The following is a 25,429-nucleotide window of genomic DNA, read 5'->3' as shown; positions in this document are numbered from 1 at the left end:
TTTGCGATAAATGCATGAAGTGATCATATTAATTCAAGCAATTCAATTTTCCATATCATTGAACACATCGCTGAAAGTTTCATTAAATATACAAATATTTCGAGTCTTTGAACACGTAAAAGTGTTGGAAGTCTTATTAAATATTCATTCTGTAATATGGTATTTTTCTTATATTTACAGAATTTTTTATTATAATTTCAATTTTCGTAATCTTTGCAGTCAACGACGATGTCGACCAGAACGGTTCTACGTTTAGTCATTCTGTCGGTCTTCCTGTTTCTGTGTTATCTATCATGTTGTGTTGACAAAAGTGAAGGTAAAATTCAAAGCAAAGTATCTTGTCAAAAACTTTGAACTAAGTATCGAAATAATAATCTATCTAACCTTGATTTTTGTAGGTGCATACGTAAGTATGTTAATAATTATCACCCCCCCCCCCCACCAAAAAATGTTTTATGTTTTTGTTTTATTTCCTTAAATTCACTTGATCGTGCTAAATAATCTTATATGTATGAAATACTGGAGTAAGCATAATAACTGTTCCTTTAATTATCCATCATATCTCTATCCTACAACATCATAAGTCTAAAGCTCACTTGATGTGGGTGTACAGACGTCAGAGACGGGTGCATGCCGGGATACGTGTAAGACGCGTTGGCGGTTATGGCCGACGTCCGGTTCACAAACCCCACGTGACCCAGCGTCAGTGGCGGACCAGACGTAAGGTTTATAAAAGAGTGACAGTGAAGGTCTCAAGACAGCAAAAAAAGAAAACAAGACAACAAAGGAAGAACAGGCCGTCCTCAACCTCCTCATCAAGACGTGTGGTGTATTCCAGGCGATACGGCCACAGGTGAGAGAGAGAGAGAGAGAGAGAGAGAGAGAGAGAGAGAGAGAGAGAGAGAGAGAGAGAGAGAGTTATATTTTTAAAATATTTGGATTTTTTCTTCACTTTATAGCAAACAGTTTATGGCCAAATTTATTAAGTGTAGAATTTTAAGGCAAATTTAACGGTTAATTTGTATACTACATAGCCTCCTTCAATTATGGATTTGGTCACGATTTTGGTTAAAAAAGATTTCTGTTTGTATTTTTTTTAATGCTTTAGGAATACATCTCTATTGATCAAATCAAATATAAGAGTCATTCGTAGAGATATAAGCAAGATACAAGGTTCACAATATTTGTCATGTAAACAAGGCTCGTGCCCTGTTTTTGTTTACTAAGGTTCAATAAACAATAAGGAAAATGATTTGTCTTCTTATTAACTTTAAGTAAAAGTTAATAGTTTTTAACGTTTAACGCGTTCTTTTTTGGTGTAAAATTGAATTTTCACTTCAATATTCAAAATGTAAACAAAAGCAGCTTTGTTTTAAATAGCAAAAGAATGTAAGCTCTAAAACTCGCATTTAACTCAATGCAGAAAACTATACTCTGTGTTGCCTATTAAAAATGCCTTACTGAAGCATTGTAAACAATAAAATCTAATCTAATCTGATAATTTTGAACAAAATCATCGTCATGCCCCTTTAAGAACAAAATATATGTATTTAATACATATCAGTGAAACATAAGTACAATGCATGTTTTCAAGTCTACTGTAAATATTGCTTCATGTAGAGTGTATTACAACCGTGCTGTCCAGCCGTTCCCGGGGAGCACCATCATCCACAGGACGGTCAACACTGGACCTGTACTACCCCCTATATACCTGCCGCCCATCCTACCCAATGGGTGCGGCGGAAGGTGCGGACGGAACGCTGTCTGTCTCGGGGGACACACCTGTGTGTGTCTTCCCACCTACAAGGGGAATCCCCTTACTGTTTGTCATCCAGGTGCGTAACAGTTATTGTTGTATCTATATCCCAATTCATATTCAAAATCCTGAAGAAAAAAAATCGAACACATTATATATTTATGAAACTATAGAGAATGTATACAACAACCCAAGTCAATGCTATTATATTGATTAGATCATGATTATTTTTGAGAGATATATATTCCAATTCTGGCATTGTATTTTTTTTTTCAACTTTACAACTTACATGTATATTTATTTAAATAACTGGTGCCAATATGTTGATTACTAAAGGAGGTGGACCGTGTGGGAACAGATGTGGGATCCGAGCTCGCTGTCTCACCGGAACCGGAAAATGTGTTTGCAATCCGGGATACTATGGAAACCCGTTGGTGGCTTGTTTCCCAGGTAAACGTGAAACCAAACTGAAGGTCATCCGAAATTGCTGCAATTAAAACCTTTAAAAAAGGGGGTTTTGCATAGGCTGATTAAAAATAAATGAAAAAAAGTTTAAAGTACCTTTTGAAACTCGTTTTTAAGTCTGTAAACAAATGTAAGTGGTGTCACATTATGCTTTTTAAAAATATTTTTCTTATCTAAATGTTGTTTGCCTTTTATCCTAGGTTACCGGTGCCGGCGCGGTTGTGGAGTTAATGCTGTTTGTGACAGAAGACAAGGTCTCTGTAAATGTCGTCCAGGCTACATCGGTAACCCTCACTACCAATGTGTGTCCCGTAAGTCAACATGTCCTTCACACAATCTCTCTTTCCTCTATTTTTGTTTCTGTCTCTCTGTCTGTTTCTGTCTCTCTGTCTGTTTCTCTCTCTCTCTCTCTCTCTCTCTCTCTCTCTCTCTCTCTCTCTCTCTCTCTCTCTCTCTCTCTCTCTCTCTCTCTCTCTCTCCACAAGGATCGTGATTGTTTAATGAATTTATAAAAGTTTTATAGTTGGTTTATATATGAAAACCTGTTGTTTTTTTCTTGTTATCATAAGCTCTTATTGTCTGAAGGCGGGTTTAGCTTACTGGTTCATTCATATCATAAGAAGGAATAGTGTGAAGTCAATGATTTGAAATGAATTTTTTTCATTAAGTGGCTGGATGTCGTGGCGGATGTGGGCCTAATGCTGTATGTAACAGGAAACGCCACGCATGCGTGTGTGTCAAAGGAACAGGACCTAATCCAGTCATAGGATGTAAACCACGTGAGTAGTTTTTATTCTTATAAAGACATAGTTTTAAAACACAAAACATAATTGGATATCTCATGAATTTTGATTGCAAATCAAGAGATTTTTTTATCACAATCTCTCTATCCTAATTGTTTGTACCACGTCTTTTGTTAATTTTTGATTAACATTATAGTTTTACACGGCACAACACATTTGAAAGAGATGGCACCAATTTTAAGCACACAAATAGCTAAACAAACATACATTTAATTTTTGAACATATTCTAATGAATTTATAAAAAAATACTTTATGAAAAGCGTTAGATAATTTACAATTATAACTCTATACTTTTCAACTGTACGATTTTATTACTCTTTGTATCTAGGTCATATATCCGACTTAATGCTACGTATTGTTTAATTATGGCGAACAAATAGTGTCATATTACAAAAAATAGATTTCTTTGCATATTGACCTGAACATGTGATAAAATGAATAAATGAACACACATATTTCATCAATAAGCGTAAGTATTCTTATCCTCAAAATAGGAAATGGTTGTAAAAGGCATTGCGGGAAAAATGCCTATTGCGACAAGAGGACATTTAAATGTCAATGTTATCGAGGTTTCCATGGCAACGCAAACAGTGCTTGCAATCCATGTAAGTATACACATAATATGTAACAAAATTGAGAGTAATTAGTTTGTTTCAAAATTGCTAAGAAAACCTGATGTAGACTATTGTATTGTTTAGCTTTGATTAATAATGCGACAACATTCTGATATTTTGCTCATCTGTCTTTGTCTGATCATAGCTAATCATTGTTTCTTTTTATTTAAGTGCCATGCGAAGGGCGTTGCGGAAAGAATGCTCTTTGTAAGAACGGCGCATGCGTATGTACCACCGGATGTGCTGGTGATCCATACACCAGATGTTTCTATATACAATGATACATATCTATTTGCTTTTACCTTAAAATAAAAGCACATGACTTTATTAAAAAAATGTGCCAATTTCTGCACAATAATGAGTTTTTTTATCAAATGTGTATCAAGTGTATATAAATACTTATTACAAGAAATCAATATTAAGAAACGTTTAACAAGTTGTCATGTGTCATTAAAATTACATAGTGAGGCAACGTGTTTGCCTAGACCGGCCAATGTTTGTTCTACCATTGGCCCATTGTATTATAGGTTGACCAAATTTGGTACAAAATATATATATAACTTTTCATGGTATGTTCCCCAGTATGTTAAGCAATAAATATCCTTATAAAAGAGCTTTGTATGAATATAAAGCAGAATAATAAAATTTCAAAACAATTAAAAAAAATATGAACTGTTTTAATAAAGGATCGTTAATAGATAAAAATAAATTGTATCGAAAAATTGATAAAAAGAATGACAAGTCTGGTTGTTTTTTTAGAGCATCATATAACCATAAAGACGACATTTACAATTTTTATGGAATCCAAATAGTTTTACGATGCAAACCTTATTTTCTAAATGATCTAACAACATTCAAATTTTCTTCAAACTTATTACGGTTAACTTTTAAAGTCTAACGTTTCTTGAATTTATCTTGTAAATCTAGTCTATGCTTTTCGGTTTTTTAAATTACTACGGCTTTGTTGAGTCAATGCTTTCTCTTTTTAGCTCACCTGAGCTGAAAGCTCAAGTGAGCTATTCTGATCACATTTTGTCTGTCGTCCGTCTGTCCGTCTGTCCGTCTGTCTGTCTGTTCTTCCACAGTATTCCAAGTGGGGTCATTTGTGAGTATTTTTGGTGTTTGTGGGGTTATAATTGCTTGCGGGGTTAACCTCACAAGATTTTTGTTTTTACGTGTACAGAATACCTTCAGGGGTTCAAAAAATCAAGTATGACACTTAACCCCATAAGCAGTTTGTCTTAGTGTAAATCGTCTTTGACACCACGTTGTCCGCGGACAAGATCATTAGAAATCTCTCGGACAATGTGGCGGGGTTTATACGTCATACGCATGCGCAGTTAGCCCTATACAGATGCGCAGTAACCTCAGAAGAGACGTCATTGCAGAAGGACGGATGTGGAGATGAGCCAGGTAAGTTATCTTTTACTAATTTTTATGATGTAACACATCCTTAGTACATAAAATTCTTGAATAGCTTGTACATTTAACGACTTTGAATTACGGGGAGCACACGCTTGTTCACCGACATTTGTTGTGGTTTGCAAAAACATCTCGAAAGTCATGTCTTCTGTTCGAGTACGCGGGGAATCAAATTTTGTGATTAGCATCATTTATATTTTATCGCTATCAGTTGTAACGGCTCTCCTGACAAATATTTTGGCGTGGGGAATCGCTCCCATCCCCAATTTTTTGACCCAAGAGCAATAGTTCTATGCCTGTTCAACAGAGCGGGTGCTCGCGAGCGCTCTCCAAAATTTCCTATACCCGCAACACAAATTTTGGCGGGCGCTCTCTCTGCTGAACACGCCTGAACATTTCAGGGACTTCTTCTTTTTTCTATATTAGCAAATATGTAATTTTCTTACAAAAGTTTAAAAATAAACTACACATCTGAAATATTCGCTAATTTCGCCAGTGGCGAATCTTTTTCAAAATTGGAGTAAAGAAATCTAAATGTGGCGAAAATTAATTTATGGTGACTTCTTAAGTTTAATGTGTTTCTCATTCCCACCCGTTTGTTTTACTTTATTCGGTTAGTCTGTGTTAATTCAATCACCACGTGCAACTGGAAATCTCGCATCGCTTCAGTGCACACAGCTCTGACCATAGATTAGCCCCAGGCTATTTATGGCTTCAGACCATCAATTGTTATGTAACACTTGGAAGGGTGCTCTCACTGAACTTGCTAAACTTCTTTAGTTATGAACAGAATAAAATATACATCATAAAATTTTAAGTAAAAAATCTTAAATAATATTTGTTCCCATGTTTAGAAGTTATTAAATACTTATTGCAATGCAGCTGGTTGCCATAGAAATCATCAGGGTACTGCAAGTGATGACAGTTTTCTTATTTAGAACTTGGAACATACTTCACTTACAGACAGCAACATATTTGCTTTCCAAAAATATATTTCTATTCTCAAAGTCACACCAAAATGGGATAAACATGGGCAGTTCTTCAAAGGATTTTATTTATTGTGAAAAACACATTTGATAATTTTTTTTTATTGAAGCTGTGTAGTATGAGGTTGTATGCAACTTATTGACATAAAACCCAGCAGAATATTTCATTTTTACATCTGGCTTGTCAAAATGAGGACTTGTAAATGTGCAGCGTGTTTATTCTAAATTAGTCTAGAACAGAAGAATTATTGTCTTTGTGGATTTCACTCCATCTTCTTATCTAGTATATGTGTATGAATCCATAATGGCATTTTTGTTTTTGTTTCTTGATATGAAAAGTGTCTGGTTTTTATTTTATCTCAAACTTAGAACTGTAGAAATTTAGTATCTTAACTTTTCAAAAGCTTTCATACCATACTTCTTGGAAATCATTTAGTGATACAAATGAGGAGAGTGCATATACAGTACATACCAAAAAATTGGTCAATACATGCATATTTAAAAAGTTCAAAATATTAATATCTTAAACATATAGGTCTGCATAAACATATACATGCACATGTATATGTGATATGATAGAAATAATTGTAAAACATGGGTCGTTCTAAAGTGACGAAAAGGATTTTTGGTACAGTGGGAGCCCTGTCACGGCAGGATGCAAAAATTCATGGGAAAAGAATATTTGTCCCATATTTTGAATTATATGCTATAAACCACTATTTTCATTTGAAACAGGTTGGTAAAAAAATAGAATCACTGCATTTATATTTACCCCCTCCCCCAATACATATTTCCCTTTTTCAAAATTCACCAATATTAATCCTAATTTCTTCAATAATTATCTCACTACATTGTTTGTTACAATGTTACAAATTAAGTCGGCAGTCAAAAGTATACGGGGGAAAACATTGCATAGTACAGATTGACCAAGGAAGTAAGTCAATTTTATATCAAATTGTATCAAATTCACAGGTGTCATGTGCAATGGAGCGTAATTACCTAATCATATGTCGTCTACTGTGGGTCAAATTCACAAGATAATCAAGCCATATTGTGTATACAAGCAGTAATTAGAATTTCTTAGTGAATTAATCCAAGTGGTGAAAAACTCCAAACTGTGCGTTTATAGCTATATGGTAAATTTTGGTAGTTTATTTTGTCATTGTCGATGTTATTTAACATTGAGCAATGAAAACGCACGATTGCACTTGAAAGTCTTTTCCTGAACAGTTAGGAAGATGTAAGAGGTACACTTTGTCAAAACCTCCTGTTAGGCTGACTAGAAACCAGCTGGGGTTTGCTGAAGTAACACAAGATTACGACAAATAAAATCCATGACTTGAGGCTTGAGTTGAAGAAACATGTAAAGCTTTATTACCTTCATGAAACATTTACTGGAATTTTGTAGGCACTGCTGTTTATTCTCTGAGAATCAGTCTCAAAGCAAGGACCCCCTGTTTGTTTACATGATTTTGTTTTTTACCATTTGTATTTTTATAATACCCGTAAATGGCCAATCAGAACGTTAAGAAAAGTACAAACGTTTAGAAAAGTACAAACTGGTAGCACAGAACGACATACAGACATGATTGACAGGAAAATCACAATTTTTTTTTAGAAATTATAGGCTCGGTAGAATATTTTGGTAAATCGGGGGGAGGGGGGGTATGTTTTCCACACTTCAGGTGCCTGTGTATATGGCACGGAACCTTACTTTATGTAAAAGCAATGGGGTTACCCGACAAGTCTCTTTTTCACTATGTATATTGTATAAGGGCAAACTTCTGGGGTTACAGAACACCCCACAATTCCTATAGGGACATGCTAAAAGGGTTTTACAAGTTTAACATTCCATGATGTCTTATTGGACAAATTTATGGGGTTAGGAAAACCCAACAGATCATCATGATCATATAAGGACAACAGGAAGTACATATTTAAATTGTTTTGCAACTTCCAATTCAAATGAAAATGGAGGTTTGGTTCTTTGTGCTGCTGTTCTCACTACTTTTCTTGATTTTTATTTCACTTTTATTGGGCATTGTCTTGATGTTTGTGATGTTTAGAAGATGGTCAGCACTTTTCCGTCTTTGGACTCATGATCTCCAGTGAACAACATGATTGATGATTTGATGTATGAAGTATACATTAAAGATCAGGAGAACTTGAGGTTCATTTTCATTGTTTTTCTAGAATTGAATATAAAATGTAAACTTTTAACAAAAATACACAGTGACTCGATTGTATTTGGATTTGGAACTTTTTCACTGGAAGTTGCAGAGACAATCACACATCTTTTAATAAAACTAAAAGTTCCATTTGAATGTGAATAGGTAAGTATATGCATATATTTGGATTATGTAATGGTTACTATACTCCTAGTTTTTAATAATGTTCCTTACATTATATATCAATTTGTGAACTTCTACAGTGGGATCTTAAGATAAAAGACTATAGCACATAGTGCACTAAAACTTGAACCCAAAGCTCACATTGTATAGACAGAGAAGTAACCTCACAAAGCTTGTCCTAATTTTTTGCTCATGTAGAGGATGTTTGTCAGCCATAGTTCTACATGATACAGAAAAAAAGAACATGGAATTTCCTACTGCTTTTATTGGATTTGATTCGAATGAGGCATTTGTAAATGTGTGCTTATATTGCTCCGACTTTGATCTTGATGTCTTGGAAATCTTTATCAATGGCGCCAATTTTTTGTGCTTCTTTAATATTGAAGATTTTGATGCATGCTGCTTTTACTGTCAGTTGAATTCATTCAGTGTTGAAAAATATGTTCTCATTTGAACTAATACCTACAAAAGGTAAGCTTGTTTCATGAGTGTTTGTATTACATCTATTTGGAAATGCAACAAAAAATTTTAAGTTTTTGGTGGTCAAGTGTAAATGATATATATGTATTAGAGAAATACACATGTACCTACAAGTATTTTGGTTTGAATCTCTACACAAATTATAATAATTGGGCAGTGAGTTGGTGCTTTCATGAGACCCTTATCATGAACAGAGGACTAACTTCAAACTTATGCTATATGATGTATATATGTATACGGTCAAGTAACCTCACAGTGTTAAACCCCATAATGTGTAGACAGACAAGCGTAACCTTGCAATGATAAACCTGTAATGTGTGAACAGACAAGTAGCTTCACAGTGTTAAAGCCCATAATCTGTAGACAGACAAGTAACCTCAAAGTGTTAAATCCATAATGTGTATATGGACAAGAAACCTCAAAGTGTTAAACCCCACAATGTTAAACCACAATGGCCATAATGCATAAACAGACAATTAACCTCACAGTGTTAAATCCATAATGTGTATATGGACAAGAAACCTCAAAGTGTTAAACCCCACAATGTTAATTAAACCCCATAATGCATAAACAGACAATTAACCTCACAGTGTTAAATCCATAATGTGTATATGGACAAGAAACCTTGCAGTATTAAACCCCACAATGTGTATATAAACAAGTAACCCCACAATGTTAATTAAACCCCATAATGCATAAACAGACAAGAAACCTCACAGTGTTAAATCCATAATGTGTATATGGACAAGAAACCTTGCAGTATTAAACCCCACAATGTGTATATAAACAAGTAACCCCACAATGTTGATTAAACCCCATAATGCATAAACAGACAAGTAACCTCGCAGTGTTAAATCCATAATGTATGTACAGACAAGTAACCTTAGTTATATTTTTAACTGGTTGGGTTATCTCCCTAAGTAGAAAAATAAGAAGTCTGGGACTTAATATGAAAATTACTATTTATAAGTTACCCTTGTTTAGGTTTTTATGTCAAATTGATTCAAATATTCTAGGTAAATTACTCAAGTTACAGTTTAATTTATTGAATATTTTTTCTTCCAGAAATGACAAAAAGAAAAAGACCAGTTAAAAGTAATGGACATGAAGAAGAAAAAATAGGAAGGATTGTGTGGGCCCAGGTAAAAGGTGTCCCCAGAACAATGATGTGGCCTGTAAGGCTTGAAGGGGTGGAGAATGGAGGCAAATATACAGTGTTTTGCAATGCTGACCAAGCTATGTAAGTTTACTGCCATATCTATCCAGTTTTACGTTGATTAGCTCACCAGAGCCAAAGAATAGCAAAATAGCATGAAGGGATTTAAAGTTGATTCATACCATCTCCCCCTGGTGTCAGAGAGGGTCCACAATTAGAGGCAGTGGTCCAATTTTACATAGAAATATATAGGAAAAAATCCTCTGAAGAGTATGTGGCTATAATTTTTAAAATGATATGGAAGCAAGTTAGTATGAGAGGTTTCAGGTTTGTTTAGACCATGATCATTACCCCCCTCCCCCCCCAGGAGGTTTTGATGGGACCAAAATGTGGGGAAGGGTCAAAATTTGATAAAGTCTTACCAGTATTTTAGAAACATCTGAAGAACAAGGGTACAATTGTCAAACTAATATTAGACACAAGCTAATATATTAACGATTCAAGTTTCTTTACACAATTACCCTTGAGTCAGAAAGGGGCCACAAATTGGGGTTCAAATTTAAATGCATAGAAATTATAGGAAAAAAATTGAGTAATTTTAAATCAGTTATTTGTTAAACATGTTAAATAACTATGCAAGTAAGATTGTATCTAGAAAAGTTCTTTATTCTTCTATGACCCTTAAAGATGAACATTGCTCGTAAATAGGCACTGGCACACAGGGACCTGGTATATAAACCCTTCAATTTCGTTACACCCGATTGCACACCTGAGACTTGTGGCGGACGTGTGGTATTACTTCCGTGGTCTTTGGATTTTATGCATTTATTTCTTATTCATGTGCATATTCTGTTTGTAAATAATGCATTGACCAATTTATTTGGTGTTAGTATTCTCATGGATTGGAAAAAAAGTGTGTAAAATTTGATAATTTAATCGCGACTGAGTAACACGGCGTGGTAGGATGTACGTCCACACAGGTGAGACCTCTACAGCAAAGTACTTTGAACTGTTTAGAGGTCTGTATCTTGTATAGCGGTTGTACGGAGAACAGTGATGAAAGGGAAATATGGCGGACAGTGCCTATTTACGAGCGGTGTTCAGCTTTAATGATCAGACAGGGAATCCATAGATTTTAACCTAGATAAATATAGCGTGTGTAGGGCATGATGATATGGAAATGAGCTAGTTTTCAAAATTTTAAAGTTGTTTCCCCAGCGTGAGGGGTATGAAAAATGGACACGATGAGGACTCAAAGTTTTTCATCAAATTATATAGACAAATGTTTCGCTTTAGAATATGAAGGCTATAATTTTTAAAATTGTTTCTCAGGTAAGCAATGAGGCCCATGGCTTTTTTTTTTTTTTTTTTTTTTTTTTTATTATACAGAGCATCGAACACCAAAAAGTATCTGTTTTGCATAGTGTATAGTTAATTTTTTTTTTCAATCAGAGGTTGAACTTCCATGTTTCATTTTACAGTTTGACTGCAACAAAAGTGGAATCATTTTCAGAAATAAAAAAATGGCAGGAGAAAGGCATACGTAATAAATGTGTTTTGAATTTCAGTTCATTTGAATTACGACGAAGGTTGGACACAAAACTCAAGTTTTTTAGTTAAAAAATTATTGGTTCTCTAAATTGCCTGTTGGAAATTTTCTTCCATTAGGTGCCCTCAAACTTTAATTTTTCTTCAAAAGTTCGACAGGTTTGGTACAAAATCATGCTACAGCTAAGTAAAAAAAAAAAGCAAAACCATGTCTGCTGCATAAATGTTGAATTTTTTGGCCTGAGAAACTAAAGATTAATTATTTTTTTTAAGCCTACATCATTATGGAGAAAAATGCCTCTACAAATGTTTGAAATTTTTGGTTCTATGGTCTAGAGGTTGTTAATTTGGTCAAAATGAATATTGTTGTGTCATTAATTTTCATTGGCAACAATGCTATATCTCTCTTTTAGGCCAACCTAAGAAAGTTGCAGTGGTAACTAATTCTGCATTATTTTATCTATGATAGCTCTGACTAAAGGACTAAAGTTTTGTGTCGATCCTTTATAGATGTTTATACAATGTGTGTGCATTTAAATCAATGTGATTTCAGCATATTGCGTATAGAATATTCACTATATGGAGAGGGGAATCGGAAATATTCTTAGACCGTTTACTTTTGACTTGTCATTTGTTGAATGCACTTTTGTAAACACTGCTGCTTTAAATAAACACTTATTTAGTATTAAGTTGTAAACTTACAAAGCACAGTTTAATTGTGAATGTAAATTCAACGAACATGAAGCACCAGGATTTGGTTGCAAGGATCAACAGTAATTAATCTAAATTTCTGATTCACACTCTTCATATAGTGATAGAGGTACCTTTGACTTCATATCGAGTATAATTGATTGATAGGCCCACATTTCTAAGTGCTGCAGTCCACATTCACTTTTTTTAAATATGAGAGTTCCAAGAAATATTTTCAGGAAGGTTCTACAATAGAACTATAAAAATGTGAAAAATTGTACTTGCTGTTGTGAATGGTTAAAATTTTAAAGTGGTGAGAAATTGACATAGGGTCTTCTGTAACATGTATTGGATACAAATGCAGTTATTGTGGTACATTGAATTGGGCCCTGAGAGTCATCCCCATCCTATTTTTGGAAGGGGGGGGGGTACTTTGTATCAGGCATTTCAGTAATATTAATCACTTCTGCTATAATTTATCTCAAAACGAAGAATTTTTTCCTCTGTCATGGAACTTTTCCCAATGTGTAAAGCTCAAAAAACAAGTAAATAAATAAGATATAAATTAACGCTAATTCTTGTTATTCTCAGACTATTATAAAACTTATGATTGATTGATCCCTATAGTGGATTATTGCTGATGTACAATTGCTTAAATGCACTTGCAATGTAAAGGTGCACATTTCTTTATATATATATAATTTTTAAAGATGGTTTGGGATTTATTGTTTATTCTTTTACTTTGTTCTTATAGGTACATGTACTAGATTCCAGAGTTGTTGGATAAGCTCAATCATGATCTGAGTCTCATTTTTCTCCAATATGTTCCTTTTATGTACTTGGATCGAAATTTAATTCATCTAACTCTGGATTTACAAATCATCAGTTGGACTGACAAGGTCCTTAAATTCTGTTAATAAAAACGAGGACAGTCCTTGAGAAATTTGACTACTCTGGAATAAAAAAAAAACCTTGAGCCAAGCCATGTCTCTTGCTTTTTGAATGTTCAGGATCTTGAATTGTTATTTTTAAAGCCAAAATATGGCTAAAATATTGTTGATGCTGTGTAAAACAGCACAATCTGCAAATTGCATGTCAGAAATAGTTGGATAAGCATGAATTTTCATTTCACTGTAAAGATTAGTAAATTGATATGGTTGTAATAACTCTATCAATATATTATCTTTCTCAATATATTATATATTATACATATATTTTTCAGAGGTGCTCAAGAAGAGAAAACACACTTTGGAAAGTTTTCTTGATGATGTAACTTGGGCTACATCAACAGATTGCTTCAGCTCATCAGCAGTTGGTTCTCCAACCACCTGCGATACATCTGCAGGTGATTTACAGTTTTTTACAGTTTTTTGGTGTTTTTTTTAGCTACCTCTAAATTTAATCGTCAGATATGACAAGTATGTTTTGTAATACTTATGAGGTTTTTACATGTATATTTTAATTCCCGTTGTAGTGGTCATTGAAAGTGTTTTTGATGACATGAGTTGGGCGACACCATCTGGCCGTTCAGAAACAGTAGTTACTCCAGGATCTATTGCATGCACTATGGTTGCCCACTCTCCCAAGTCGGATGTAGGTCAGATGACAAAGACCCCGTGTGATACATCTGCAGGTGATTTACTGTTATTTTTAATTCTGAATTTAATTGACAGATATGACAAGTATGTCTTGTAATCCTGATGAAGTGTTTACATAAATATTTTCTTTTCCATTATAGAGGTCATTGAAAGTTCTCTTGATGACATGAGAAGGACAACATCTGGTTCAGAAACGGTAGTTACTCCAGGAACTATGACATGCATTGCAGTTACCCACCCTCCCAGGTCAGATGTAGATCAATTGGCAGCAACCACGTGTGATACATCTGCAGGTAATTTTTTTTTTTTGGTTACCTTTGAATATAATTGTCAGATATGACAAGTATGTATTAAAAAACTGATGTTGTTCTTACATGTATTCTTTCATTTTTGTTGTAGTGGTCATTGAAAGTGTTTTTGATGACATGAGTTGGGCGACACCATCTGGCCGTTCAGAAACAGTAGTTACTCCAGGATCTATTGCATGCACTATGGTTGCCCACTCTCCCAAGTCGGATGTAGGTCAGATGACAAAGACCCCGTGTGATACATCTGCAGGTGATTTACTGTTATTTTAATTCTGAATTTCAATTGACAGATATGACAAGTATGTCTTGTAATCCTGATGAAGTGTTTACATAAATATTTTCATTTCCATTATAGAGGTCATTGAAAGTTCTCTTGATGACATGAGAAGGACAACATCTGGTTCAGAAACGGTAGTTACTCCAAGAACTATGACATGCATTGCAGTTACCCACCCTTCCAGGTCAGATGTAGATCAATTGGCAGCAACCACGTGCGATACATCTGCAGGTAATTTTTTTTTTTTTGGTTACCTTTGAATATAATTGTCAGATATGACAAGTATGTATTAAAAAACTGATGTTGTTCTTACATGTATACTTTCATTTCTGTTGTAGTGGTCATTGAAAGTGTTTTTGATGACATGAGTTGGGCGACACCATCTGGCCGTTCAGAAACGGTAGTTACTCCAGGATCTATTGCATGCACTATGGTTGCCCACTCTCCCAAGTCGGATGTAGGTCAGATGACAAAGACCCCGTGTGATACATCTGCAGGTGATTTACTGTTATTTTAATTCTGAATTTCAATTGACAGATATGACAAGTATGTCTTGTAATCCTGATGAAGTGTTTACATAAATATTTTCATTTCCATTATAGAGGTCATTGAAAGTTCTCTTGATGACATGAGAAGGACAACATCATCTGGTTCAGAAACGGTAGTTACTCCAGGAACTATGACATGCATTGCAGTTACCCACCCTCCCAGGTCAGATGTAGATCGATTGGCAGCAACCACGTGTGATACATCTGCAGGTAATTTTTTTTTTTTGGTTACCTTTGAATATAATTGTCAGATATGACAAGTATGTATTAAAAAACTGATGTTGTTCTTACATGTATACTTTCATTTCCGTTGTAGTGGTCATTGAAAGTGTTTTTGATGACATGAGTTGGGCGACACCATCTGGCCGTTCAGAAACAGTAGTTACTCCAGGATCTATTGCATGCACTATGGTTGCCCACTCTCCCAAGTCGGATGTAGGTCAGATGACAAAGACCCCGTGTGATACATCTGCAGGTGATTTACAGTTATTTTAATTCTGAATTTCAATTGACAGATATGACAAGTATGTCTTGTAATCCTGATGAAGTGTTTACATAAATATTTTCATTTCCATTATAGAGGTCATTGAAAGTTCTCTTGATGACATGAGAAGGACAACATCATCTGGTTCAGAAACGGTAGTTACTCCAGGAACTATGACATGCATTGCAGTTACCCACCCTCCCAGGTCAGATGTAGATCGATTGGCAGCAACCACGTGTGATACATCTGCAGGTAATTTTTTTTTTTTTGGTTACCTTTGAATATAATTGTCAGATATGACAAGTATGTATTAAAAAACTGATGTTGTTCTTACATGTATACTTTCATTTCCGTTGTAGTGGTCATTGAAAGTGTTTTTGATGACATGAGTTGGGCGACACCATCTGGCCGTTCAGAAACGGTAGTTACTCCAGGATCTATTGCATGCACTATGGTTGCCCACTCTCCCAAGTCGGATGTAGGTCAGATGACAAAGACCCCGTGTGATACATCTGCAGGTGATTTACTGTTATTTTAATTCTGAATTTCAATTGACAGATATGACAAGTATGTCTTGTAATCCTGATGAAGTGTTTACATAAATATTTTCATTTCCATTATAGAGGTCATTGAAAGTTCTCTTGATGACATGAGAAGGACAACATCTGGTTCAGAAACGGTAGTTACTCCAAGAACTATGACATGCATTGCAGTTACCCACCCTTCCAGGTCAGATGTAGATCAATTGGCAGCAACCACGTGCGATACATCTGCAGGTAATTTTTTTTTTTTGGTTACCTTTGAATATAATTGTCAGATATGACAAGTATGTATTAAAAAACTGATGTTGTTCTTACATGTATACTTTCATTTCTGTTGTAGTGGTCATTGAAAGTGTTTTTGATGACATGAGTTGGGCGACACCATCTGGCCGTTCAGAAACAGTAGTTACTCCAGGATCTATTGCATGCACTATGGTTGCCCACTCTCCCAAGTCGGATGTAGGTCAGATGACAAAGACCCCGTGTGATACATCTGCAGGTGATTTACTGTTATTTTAATTCTGAATTTCAATTGACAGATATGACAAGTATGTCTTGTAATCCTGATGAAGTGTTTACATAAATATTTTCATTTCCATTATAGAGGTCATTGAAAGTTCTCATGATGACATGAGAAGGACAACATCTGGTTCAGAAACGGTAGTTACTCCAAGAACTATGACATGCATTGCAGTTACCCACCCTCCCAGGTCAGATGTAGATCAATTGGCAGCAACCACGTGCGATACATCTGCAGGTAATTTTTTTTTTGGTTACCTTTGAATATAATTGTCAGATATGACAAGTATGTATTAAAAAACTGATGTTGTTCTTACATGTATACTTTCATTTCTGTTGTAGTGGTCATTGAAAGTGTTTTTGATGACATGAGTTGGGCGACACCATCTGGCCGTTCAGAAACAGTAGTTACTCCAGGATCTATTGCATGCACTATGGTTGCCCACTCTCCCAAGACAGATGTAGGTCAGATGACAAAGACCCCGTGTGATACATCTGCAGGTGATTTACTGTTATTTTAATTCTGAATTTCAATTGACAGATATGACAAGTATGTCTTGTAATCCTGATGAAGTGTTTACATAAATATTTGCATTTCCATTATAGAGGTCATTGAAAGTTCTCATGATGACATGAGAAGGACAACATCTGGTTCAGAAACGGTAGTTACTCCAAGAACTATGACATGCATTGCAGTTACCCATCCTCCCAGGTCAGATGTAGATCAATTGGCAGCAACCACGTGCGATACATCTGCAGGTAATTTTTTTTTTGGTTACCTTTGAATATAATTGTCAGATATGACAAGTATGTATTAAAAAACTGATGTTGTTCTTACATGTATACTTTCATTTTTGTTGTAGTGGTCATTGAAAGTGTTTTTGATGACATGAGTTGGGCGACACCATCTGGCCGTTCAGAAACGGTAGTTACTCCAGGATCTATTGCATGCACTATGGTTGCCCACTCTCCCAAGACAGATGTAGGTCAGATGACAAAGACCCCGTGTGATACATCTGCAGGTGATTTACTGTTATTTTAATTCTGAATTTCAATTGACAGATATGACAAGTATGTCTTGTAATCCTGATGAAGTGTTTACATAAATATTTTCATTTCCATTATAGAGGTCATTGAAAGTTCTCTTGATGACATGAGAAGGACAACATCTGGTTCAGAAACGGTAGTTACTCCAAGAACTATGACATGCATTGCAGTTACCCACCCTCCCAGGTCAGATGTAGATCAATTGGCAGCAACCACGTGCGATACATCTGCAGGTAATTTTTTTTTTGGTTACCTTTGAATATAATTGTCAGATATGACAAGTATGTATTAAAAAACTGATGTTGTTCTTACATGTATACTTTCATTTTTGTTGTAGTGGTCATTGAAAGTGTTTTTGATGACATGAGTTGGGCGACACCATCTGGCCGTTCAGAAACGGTAGTTACTCCAGGATCTATTGCATGCACTATGGTTGCCCACTCTCCCAAGACAGATGTAGGTCAGATGACAAAGACCCCGTGTGATACATCTGCAGGTGATTTACTGTTATTTTAATTCTGAATTTCAATTGACAGATATGACAAGTATGTCTTGTAATCCTGATGAAGTGTTTACATAAATATTTTCATTTCCATTATAGAGGTCATTGAAAGTTCTCTTGATGACATAAGAAGGACAACATCATCTGGTTCAGAAACGGTAGTTACTCCAGGAACTATGACATGCATTGCAGTTACCCACCCTCCCAGGTCAGATGTAGATCGATTGGCAGCAACCACGTGTGATACATCTGCAGGTAATTTTTTTTTTTTTTGGTTACCTTTGAATATAATTGTCAGATATGACAAGTATGTATTAAAAAACTGATGTTGTTCTTACATGTATACTTTCATTTTTGTTGTAGTGGTCATTGAAAGTGTTTTTGATGACATGAGTTGGTCGACACCATCTGGCCGTTCAGAAACAGTAGTTACTCCAGGATCTATTGCATGCACTATGGTTGCCCACTCTCCAAAGTCGGATGTAGGTCCGATGAAAACGACCATGTGTGATACATCTGATGCTGAATTTTCAAATGACCTGTTGGATTTTTGTTCTGGTAGTGAATATATTCCTGAAGATGATGAATTGGATGAAAGTGACCCAGAAGCCAGTGAATCTTCACCAATAGAGAAAAAAAGAAAACCCCTGCAATACTCTGAAGGAAAAACTGGGGGGAAAAACCAATGCCAGAAAGAAAGAATCTTAAAAGAACTAGCTGAAAATGACGAAGTAATTAGTGATAGCAATAGTGATATATCAGTGGAGTATCCAGATTTCAGTGCGCTAAATAAGCCAACTTTGCTTCCAGTGCCATTGTTAAATGATGAATTTTCAAGTGCTGATGATTCAGATGTCCCTTTAGAGGATCAAAATATAGATCCTGAGACTGTTGCTTATGATGAAAAGTTTCCAAAGATATATGTTAAACTGGTACGGAAAAGCCAAACAACCAAATTAGGCAAAAAGAAGAAGACTGAAAGAGTGTATGATTCACACTATCCTTGTATTTTCTGTGGCAAGATGCAAACCAATTTTTCGCATCATTTAATGAGTTCTCTTCACATGAATGAAGCAGAAGTACAGGCTATCCCAAAGGTCAACTCCACAATGACGAAAGAAGAAAAGCAAAAAACTGTAAAAGAAAGAAAGACCAAATTTGAACTGCTGCGCCTTCGTGGTATTCACAAACACAACACTAATGTGATAAGTGAAGGGAAAGGTGAAATAATCCTTGCCAGGAGAAGTACAGAGAGGGAGTTTGATCTTAATGCTGTAGGTCCTTGTCCAAGGTGTTTTGCTTGGCATCAATTGAAAAACCTTAAGAGACATCAAAAGTTATGCCCAAAGTATGATGCTGATGAATCATATTCAAGCCAAACCAGTCTCAATATACAGAGTAAAACGTTAGTGGGACGAATTTCGGACCAGGCTTCAAAACTTGTTGTGACAGAAGTTTTCACTATCATGCAGCCTGACCATGTATCTCAAGTGGCCCAAACGGACCCACTTATCATAAGCCTTGGTAATCAGTTGATGGACCGTAACAGAGGAAACCGTGTAATGAGGAAATATTATACCAGCCAGGGTATGAGACTGTCTGCAAAACTCCTAATTGCTCTGAAGGAAACAACAGGACATGATGAGGATCTTAATTATTTCCTCCAACCTTCTCAATTTGTAAATGTGGCAGAAGCTGCTCTAAAATGTTCAAACCAAGACAGCATCGATGAAGAAGATCTTTCGTCACCAAGCAATGCTATTAAATTAGGGTATGATATAAAATCATTAGCAAGTTCAAAACTAGCCAGTGCTATCATACATGCTGATGAAAAGAGGCAAAAAGAGGCAGAAAATTTTCTGCAATTAATGAAAATGCAGTGGACTGTGAAAGTAACGAAGCTAGCAAGAATGGTTTTACAAGAAAGACAGTATAATAAGCCCAAGTCATTGCCGACACCCGAAGACATTAAGAAAATAACAGAATTTATGAAAACGGAGATCTGCAACCTTGATCTTACTGACATTTCATATGCTAACTACAAAAAAGTTGCTGTGTTGACTTTGGCCAGGATCACACTGTACAATAGAAGAAGGTGCCATGAGGTTCAGGCAATAAGGTATGTATATCAAAACAGTACATAGTACATAAATTTTGGGGTCCAAATATGATAATGTTTTGTTGACTGACCTTTACACAAAATCTAAACAGTAAAATATGTTAAAGTGTATTTTGTTCTGTGCAAATTGTGCAGGGAGGTTGGTTTTAGAAATAAGAGGAGAGTCCATTCATAAAAGTATGAATTTAAAGGCATAGCTTCTTGCTGCATTTTAGATGTTGATATGCAATGTTTCTTTAATCAGATTGAAGGCTTACAATCAGAGAAAAACTGGTCAAGACGATGTTCAGGCACAATTGATGAAAGAGCTGACTTCATTCGAAGCACACCTTTTAATGACTCAGGAAGTTGTTGAGATACGAGGAAAGGTTTGTAAATGATAATTATCTCCATTAGAAAATGCACTTAAAGATAATATTTTCGTATTTTGTCTATCCCGATAAAAATAGAATATAAATACCAAAAAGATGCCTATGTACAGCGATGACATCAACCATGTTTGTTGCAATTCTTTTGGCCACTCAGTGTAGAACAATAAGTCAATGATTTAAGTCCATGAGTTTCTATTTTAGGTTGGAAGATGTGTTCCAGTTATTTTACCTCTGGAAACGCGCCAGGCTTTAAGTTTTATTGCAAGCAAGATAGTCCGAAAGGCATGTTCCATTCCAGTTGAATCTCCATACCTTTTTGGTAGCAAAAGTAAGTGCAGAGTGTGTATGTTTATAAATCAGTTATACATAAAATGGGGGATTCAGATAATTCATAGCTTGACTGCCTGTGGACAGTAAATTATGCTATCCCCCTCCACTGAATTCAATAATTCGTGAAATAATCCTTTACCTTATTAGAATAAATTAATTGCAGCAAATTTTCTGCAATTTAATTCAAAACATGCAGTTATTTAATAGGAGTAGCAAACTATAAGCTGCCAAAAGATTTCCAGAAACTCTTTATTTTTGCAGTTTTCTGTCGGGACTGGTAAATATCTAGCTAACAAATTTTAAGTTGCCATAAGACGACCAAAAACAGTTCTTATCCTTTTCATACAATAGCAGAAACAAACATAGCCAAAGGTTTGCCAGATATTGTTCTTGACAATTTCATGCTGGCTGGACAGCATTAAATTGAAAGATTTAAATATTATAAATAGGTTACCAGTTATACAATTTTTGGCAATAAGCTAAAAAATAATCTTAAATGGCTAGATGTATTTTATTTCTCCATTGATTTTTATTGCAGCTGGAGGTGTATTTAGGGCGTATGATGCCATATCAACTGTTGCTCAAGAGGCTGGGCTGTCAAGTCCAAGCCTTATTCGTACAAGTAATATGAGGAAATATATGGCCACCATGGTTCAGGTAAAAATCAATATCCTTTCTATACTCTTTGACCTGTGGTTGGTTGGACAAATTGTTATTTTATAAACAGTATTACCATGTTATGTTTTACACTACAAGTACATACTTTTATGAACAGGCTCTTGATACCAGTGAAGCTGAGAGGAGTTGGATCATACAACACCTAGGGCATAATATGGATGTGCATTTACACCATTACAGACAAACATCTGATGTACTAGAAAGAACAGAAGTAGCAAAGATTTTGTTGATTCAAGATTTTGGAATAGTGCCCCATTATGTGGGAAGAAAACTTTCCGATATTCAGTTGGATGGTAAGTTATTTTGATTTTGATTTTGATTTTGATTTTGATGTCATAGCATGCACCAGACAGAACGCGTCAGATGTAATTATAGCTACAAATTGGAAAGTCATTTTTAGACTTTATTAGACAATACACAAATTTTTTAGGGTGTTTTGATTAGTTCTTTTGCAAAGCAAGTCCAATCCTACCTTCACACACTTTGACTTGGTGTTAATTCCTAAACGAAATAGATTTCATTTGGCTGCATACTTTTCTGCACCCCATTTTTAGATAGCATTATTAATTTGCATTTTCAAAGATTTTTGAAATTAAGAGAAATACAAAATTTAGTTAATTTCAGCTGTTACTACCTTTTTACAAACAATATTTTTATGATGATCCAAATGAATATAAGACACTATTGGATCAAACTGGGATGTACTGTATCATTCTTGTGTAATGGAATGTTACGTAGATTTACGTACACGATTTACACTTGCACAAATCTTGAATTTTCAAAACATTTTCAGATATCATTTCAACTGGTGAAAGTACATCTGATGTGGGTTCTCAAGTAAAGCCAGCATTTGAACAGCAGCAAGATGATGACAGCGTTATTCCAGAGTACAATGGGAATCCCATGAATAGTGATGATGAAGATGGATGTAAGTTTAGATAAACTATATACATGTATATGATTCATTATACTCAGCATGGATATCATTATATGGATCATGGTATACAAGTAATAATAAATGTGGTTAAAAAGGAATCACTAAATGACCATCTTAAAAAAATATTAATGATAAACAGTATGTGCAAGGGTTTATACACTTTTCATCAATGTAAAACAACTTATTTTTTACTTTTATTTTATGACAGTTTCAAAACCAAAGAAGACAGAAAGAAAGCGGTGGAGCAAGGAAGAGGAGGACGAACTGAAAAAACTATTCAAAGCTAATTTTGAAAAAGACTATTGTCCCAAACAATTGGAGATAGAAAAAATAATGAAAAAGAGCAGGGAAAAGGGGGGGCTTATCCACTTACGTCCAAGGGACAATATCAAAAAGAAAGTTAGTGGGATGTTGGTCAAAATGAGGAAGAAAAAAGATGGTTGAGGTGTTGCAGTTGTGTTTTCAACTTCTTGGGGTTTCGAAATAGGTCACTGATGTTTTTAAGCGTTACGATTCTGGCTGATATTGTAAATGGCTATAACTTTCTTAGTAGATGAGATTTAGAATTTACGGTAGATATATTTAATGTATCCCTACAATATGATTGTATCAGTAATGAATGAAAGGACATCCATGCACGTGTGCTGCATTCTGATTGGCTAATACTTAAATGGTTGTAACTCTTTTACTTTTCAATGAAATACTTCGAAATTTAAGACATGGGTCTATTTTGTGAGGCACTGTAAGAAGATATATGTGAGAAATCTAGGAAACGGGCTGAAATCTGATTGGCTGTTGATGTATATGGCTATAACTTTCTTAGTTTTCAATGAAATAAAACAAAATTCCGTGTGTAGGTAGATATTATGAGTCCCTATATTATGGCATCAAAAATGAATATGATGACATGCATGCTCATGTGCAGAGTTCTGATTGGTCAATATTTTGATTGCTGTAACTGAGGTCTATTCAACAGAAGATGAATGGGGCACTGAAGGGAGTATGGGGAGCGTTTGGGAAACAACTGTAACGGGGACTGTTACAATTATTGGTAGTACTTGTTTATCTTGGGGTTTTTTTTTTTTTTATTTAAGATGAGTTATCTTACAATTTTTTTTAGTGGCTATTTTTATTTTTAATTTTGGGTTGAAAAGGGGAAACCCATCCAGGTATGTTTAAATGGAACAGCTCTGACTATTGAGTGACTTAACTAATATCCCTGATCTGTTTGTTTTTCAAAGACTTTAAAGATTAATGATTGTGTATTTCAAATTATTGAGGTACAAATATTGTGTCGATAAGTTTCGATATAAATTGATTAAGACATTCATGGTGTGGTTTTCTGGTAAAAATATGAAATTTGTTATGATTGGATGCTTATGAATTGATGCAAAGGTTTACATTCTTAAAATTTACTTCCTGCCATGTGAAGACATCAGGAATCTAAATGTCCACATTTTAAAAAAAAAATGTTTTCTGCATATCAATTCCTTTTAAGTGGACATATAGTATCATACATTAATTTTTGTCACAAATGTGTAACTTGCATGGAAAGGCAGAATTTAAAGCGATTTATATTTGATCAATCTTTGATGTGATCATAAAAACACAAAAAAACTAAGCTTGTGTTGTCCCTAATTGTTACAAATGCATAACACAATATGTCCCTCAGTTACTTGGCCATGGTTTTTTTTATATAGCTCATTATTTTTTTTCCATTTATCTGTATGACGTTTACATTGAATATGAGGTTAATAATTTAATAGATTTTTTTTAACATTTCCAAAAATTGAGCTTTTTCAGGTTTGTTAAAATTGAATGCAAAAAGTTGTGGTATGCTTAATAACATCTGATGGATGAATATCAGGAAAAATGTTTTAATTGTTTATCTGCAATAGATATCATACATTTTGAAAATGTAGTTGACTTAAATTTCTTTTTTAAGAAACGCTTGTCAAGGTATTATAATCTAATATGTGTATTGATTAAATGCAAGGAGCATTGAAATGGTAGAAAACTTGTGTATATTATTTTTTCAAAATTGAAAGTGTGAAACTGAAATTTCAAGTTAAAATATATTTTTCTTTTTAATTTAGGATAATTGTTATTGTGTTTTTTAATTACATGTATTAAATTTTGTAAATCAAATAGGGACAGCCACTGACATACATTATTGATCAAATTCTTTGAATATATAAAGGTTGGGGAGGTTGCATTGTTTTACCATGACTAAATAGCTGACAAAGCATATACACCTTATTTTTTCCCAATATTGTGTTTTGTGGCCTTTTACAGCATATACTGATACTTTTGATTTTTTAACGGAGATACTTATTATGGTACACTGCTTCCATTTATTGTAATGAACTCCAAGAATTCTTCTTTTTTCTTTCAAATTAGAAAAACTTGTCATTCAGAATAAAAGTGTCAGGTAATTATTAGCGGTGTTGTTGTTTTTTTTTTTCATGTATGTTTGTTGCAGGGCAACAGTCCTTAATGAACATGTGCATCATTAAAAAAAGGGAAATTTTAAGTTTACTTTCATTGGATTTTCTTTTTCTTGCACAGATGCACTGGAACATACATAATTCAGTCATAAATAGACTACCTGTGGTAAAATCGCAGTATTGCAATATAAGAAACTCATGCTCTCATTGTTAATTTCTGATATTGTAGTACTGATAGAATTTTCTGGATTGAAAATAATATCTTATTGAAGTCATTTTTCTGTATATGATATATTAATTTTTTGCACGGTAAGATGCCTGAAACGTGGTAGAGGGTGTTTTTTGGGGGGTGGGGATAATGCTACAGGAGAAGAAATGGTTTTAACTGGGTTAGAACAGCTGATGCTGTTTCATCAATAAGAGGAATATGCAAAACGGTAATCAAGATAT

The 25,429-nt window shown here is 34.7% G+C and overlaps 2 protein-coding genes across 2 annotated transcripts; both read left to right on the top strand.

The window, feature by feature from the left end:
* The first annotated feature begins 584 nt into the window (after positions 1-584).
* On the top strand, positions 585-4,295 carry LOC105324591 (nidogen). Its single transcript, XM_034464519.2, has 7 exons — positions 585-853; positions 1,621-1,835; positions 2,093-2,206; positions 2,422-2,532; positions 2,890-3,000; positions 3,520-3,630; positions 3,811-4,295. Exons 1-7 carry the CDS (start codon positions 600-602, stop codon positions 3,918-3,920), a joined length of 1,026 nt encoding a protein of 341 aa, XP_034320410.2. The 5' UTR covers positions 585-599; the 3' UTR covers positions 3,921-4,295.
* Positions 4,296-5,513: 1,218 nt separating this feature from the next.
* On the top strand, positions 5,514-24,973 carry LOC117685927 (mucin-17-like). Its single transcript, XM_066085243.1, has 28 exons — positions 5,514-10,118; positions 11,516-11,577; positions 13,495-13,617; positions 13,747-13,905; positions 14,011-14,163; positions 14,270-14,428; positions 14,534-14,686; positions 14,794-14,952; positions 15,058-15,213; positions 15,320-15,478; positions 15,584-15,739; positions 15,847-16,005; positions 16,111-16,263; positions 16,370-16,528; positions 16,634-16,786; positions 16,891-17,049; positions 17,155-17,307; positions 17,412-17,570; positions 17,676-17,828; positions 17,933-18,091; positions 18,197-18,352; positions 18,461-20,216; positions 20,461-20,584; positions 20,789-20,915; positions 21,456-21,574; positions 21,693-21,888; positions 22,389-22,523; positions 22,741-24,973. The coding sequence occupies exons 1-28, from the start codon at positions 9,946-9,948 to the stop codon at positions 22,974-22,976; spliced, it is 5,868 nt and encodes a 1,955-aa protein (XP_065941315.1). The 5' UTR covers positions 5,514-9,945; the 3' UTR covers positions 22,977-24,973.
* The last annotated feature ends 456 nt before the right edge of the window (positions 24,974-25,429 follow it).

The sequence above is a fragment of the Magallana gigas genome, chromosome 1, assembly GCF_963853765.1.
Source record: "Magallana gigas chromosome 1, xbMagGiga1.1, whole genome shotgun sequence".
Lineage (NCBI taxonomy): Eukaryota > Metazoa > Mollusca > Bivalvia > Ostreida > Ostreidae > Magallana > Magallana gigas.
The sequence above is the reverse complement of the archived record's forward strand: the minus strand, read 5'-3'. Positions and strand labels throughout refer to the sequence as shown.

What these genes read in the sequence shown, in the direction of transcription:
- LOC117685927 (XM_066085243.1), top strand. Translation starts at nt 9,946, where the DNA reads ATGACAAAAAGAAAAAGACCAGTTAAAAGTAATGGACATGAAGAAGAA. An exon ending in CCCGTGTGATACATCTGCAG is followed by an intron (nt 15,479 to 15,583) that starts GTGATTTACAGT and finishes TTTCCATTATAG; the next exon opens with AGGTCATTGAAAGTTCTCTT. An exon ending in TAGTGATGATGAAGATGGAT is followed by an intron (nt 22,524 to 22,740) that starts GTAAGTTTAGAT and finishes ATTTTATGACAG; the next exon opens with TTTCAAAACCAAAGAAGACA.
- LOC105324591 (XM_034464519.2), top strand. Translation starts at nt 600, where the DNA reads ATGTGGGTGTACAGACGTCAGAGACGGGTGCATGCCGGGATACGTGTA. An exon ending in CCTTACTGTTTGTCATCCAG is followed by an intron (nt 1,836 to 2,092) that starts GTGCGTAACAGT and finishes TGATTACTAAAG; the next exon opens with GAGGTGGACCGTGTGGGAAC. An exon ending in TCACTACCAATGTGTGTCCC is followed by an intron (nt 2,533 to 2,889) that starts GTAAGTCAACAT and finishes TTTTTCATTAAG; the next exon opens with TGGCTGGATGTCGTGGCGGA.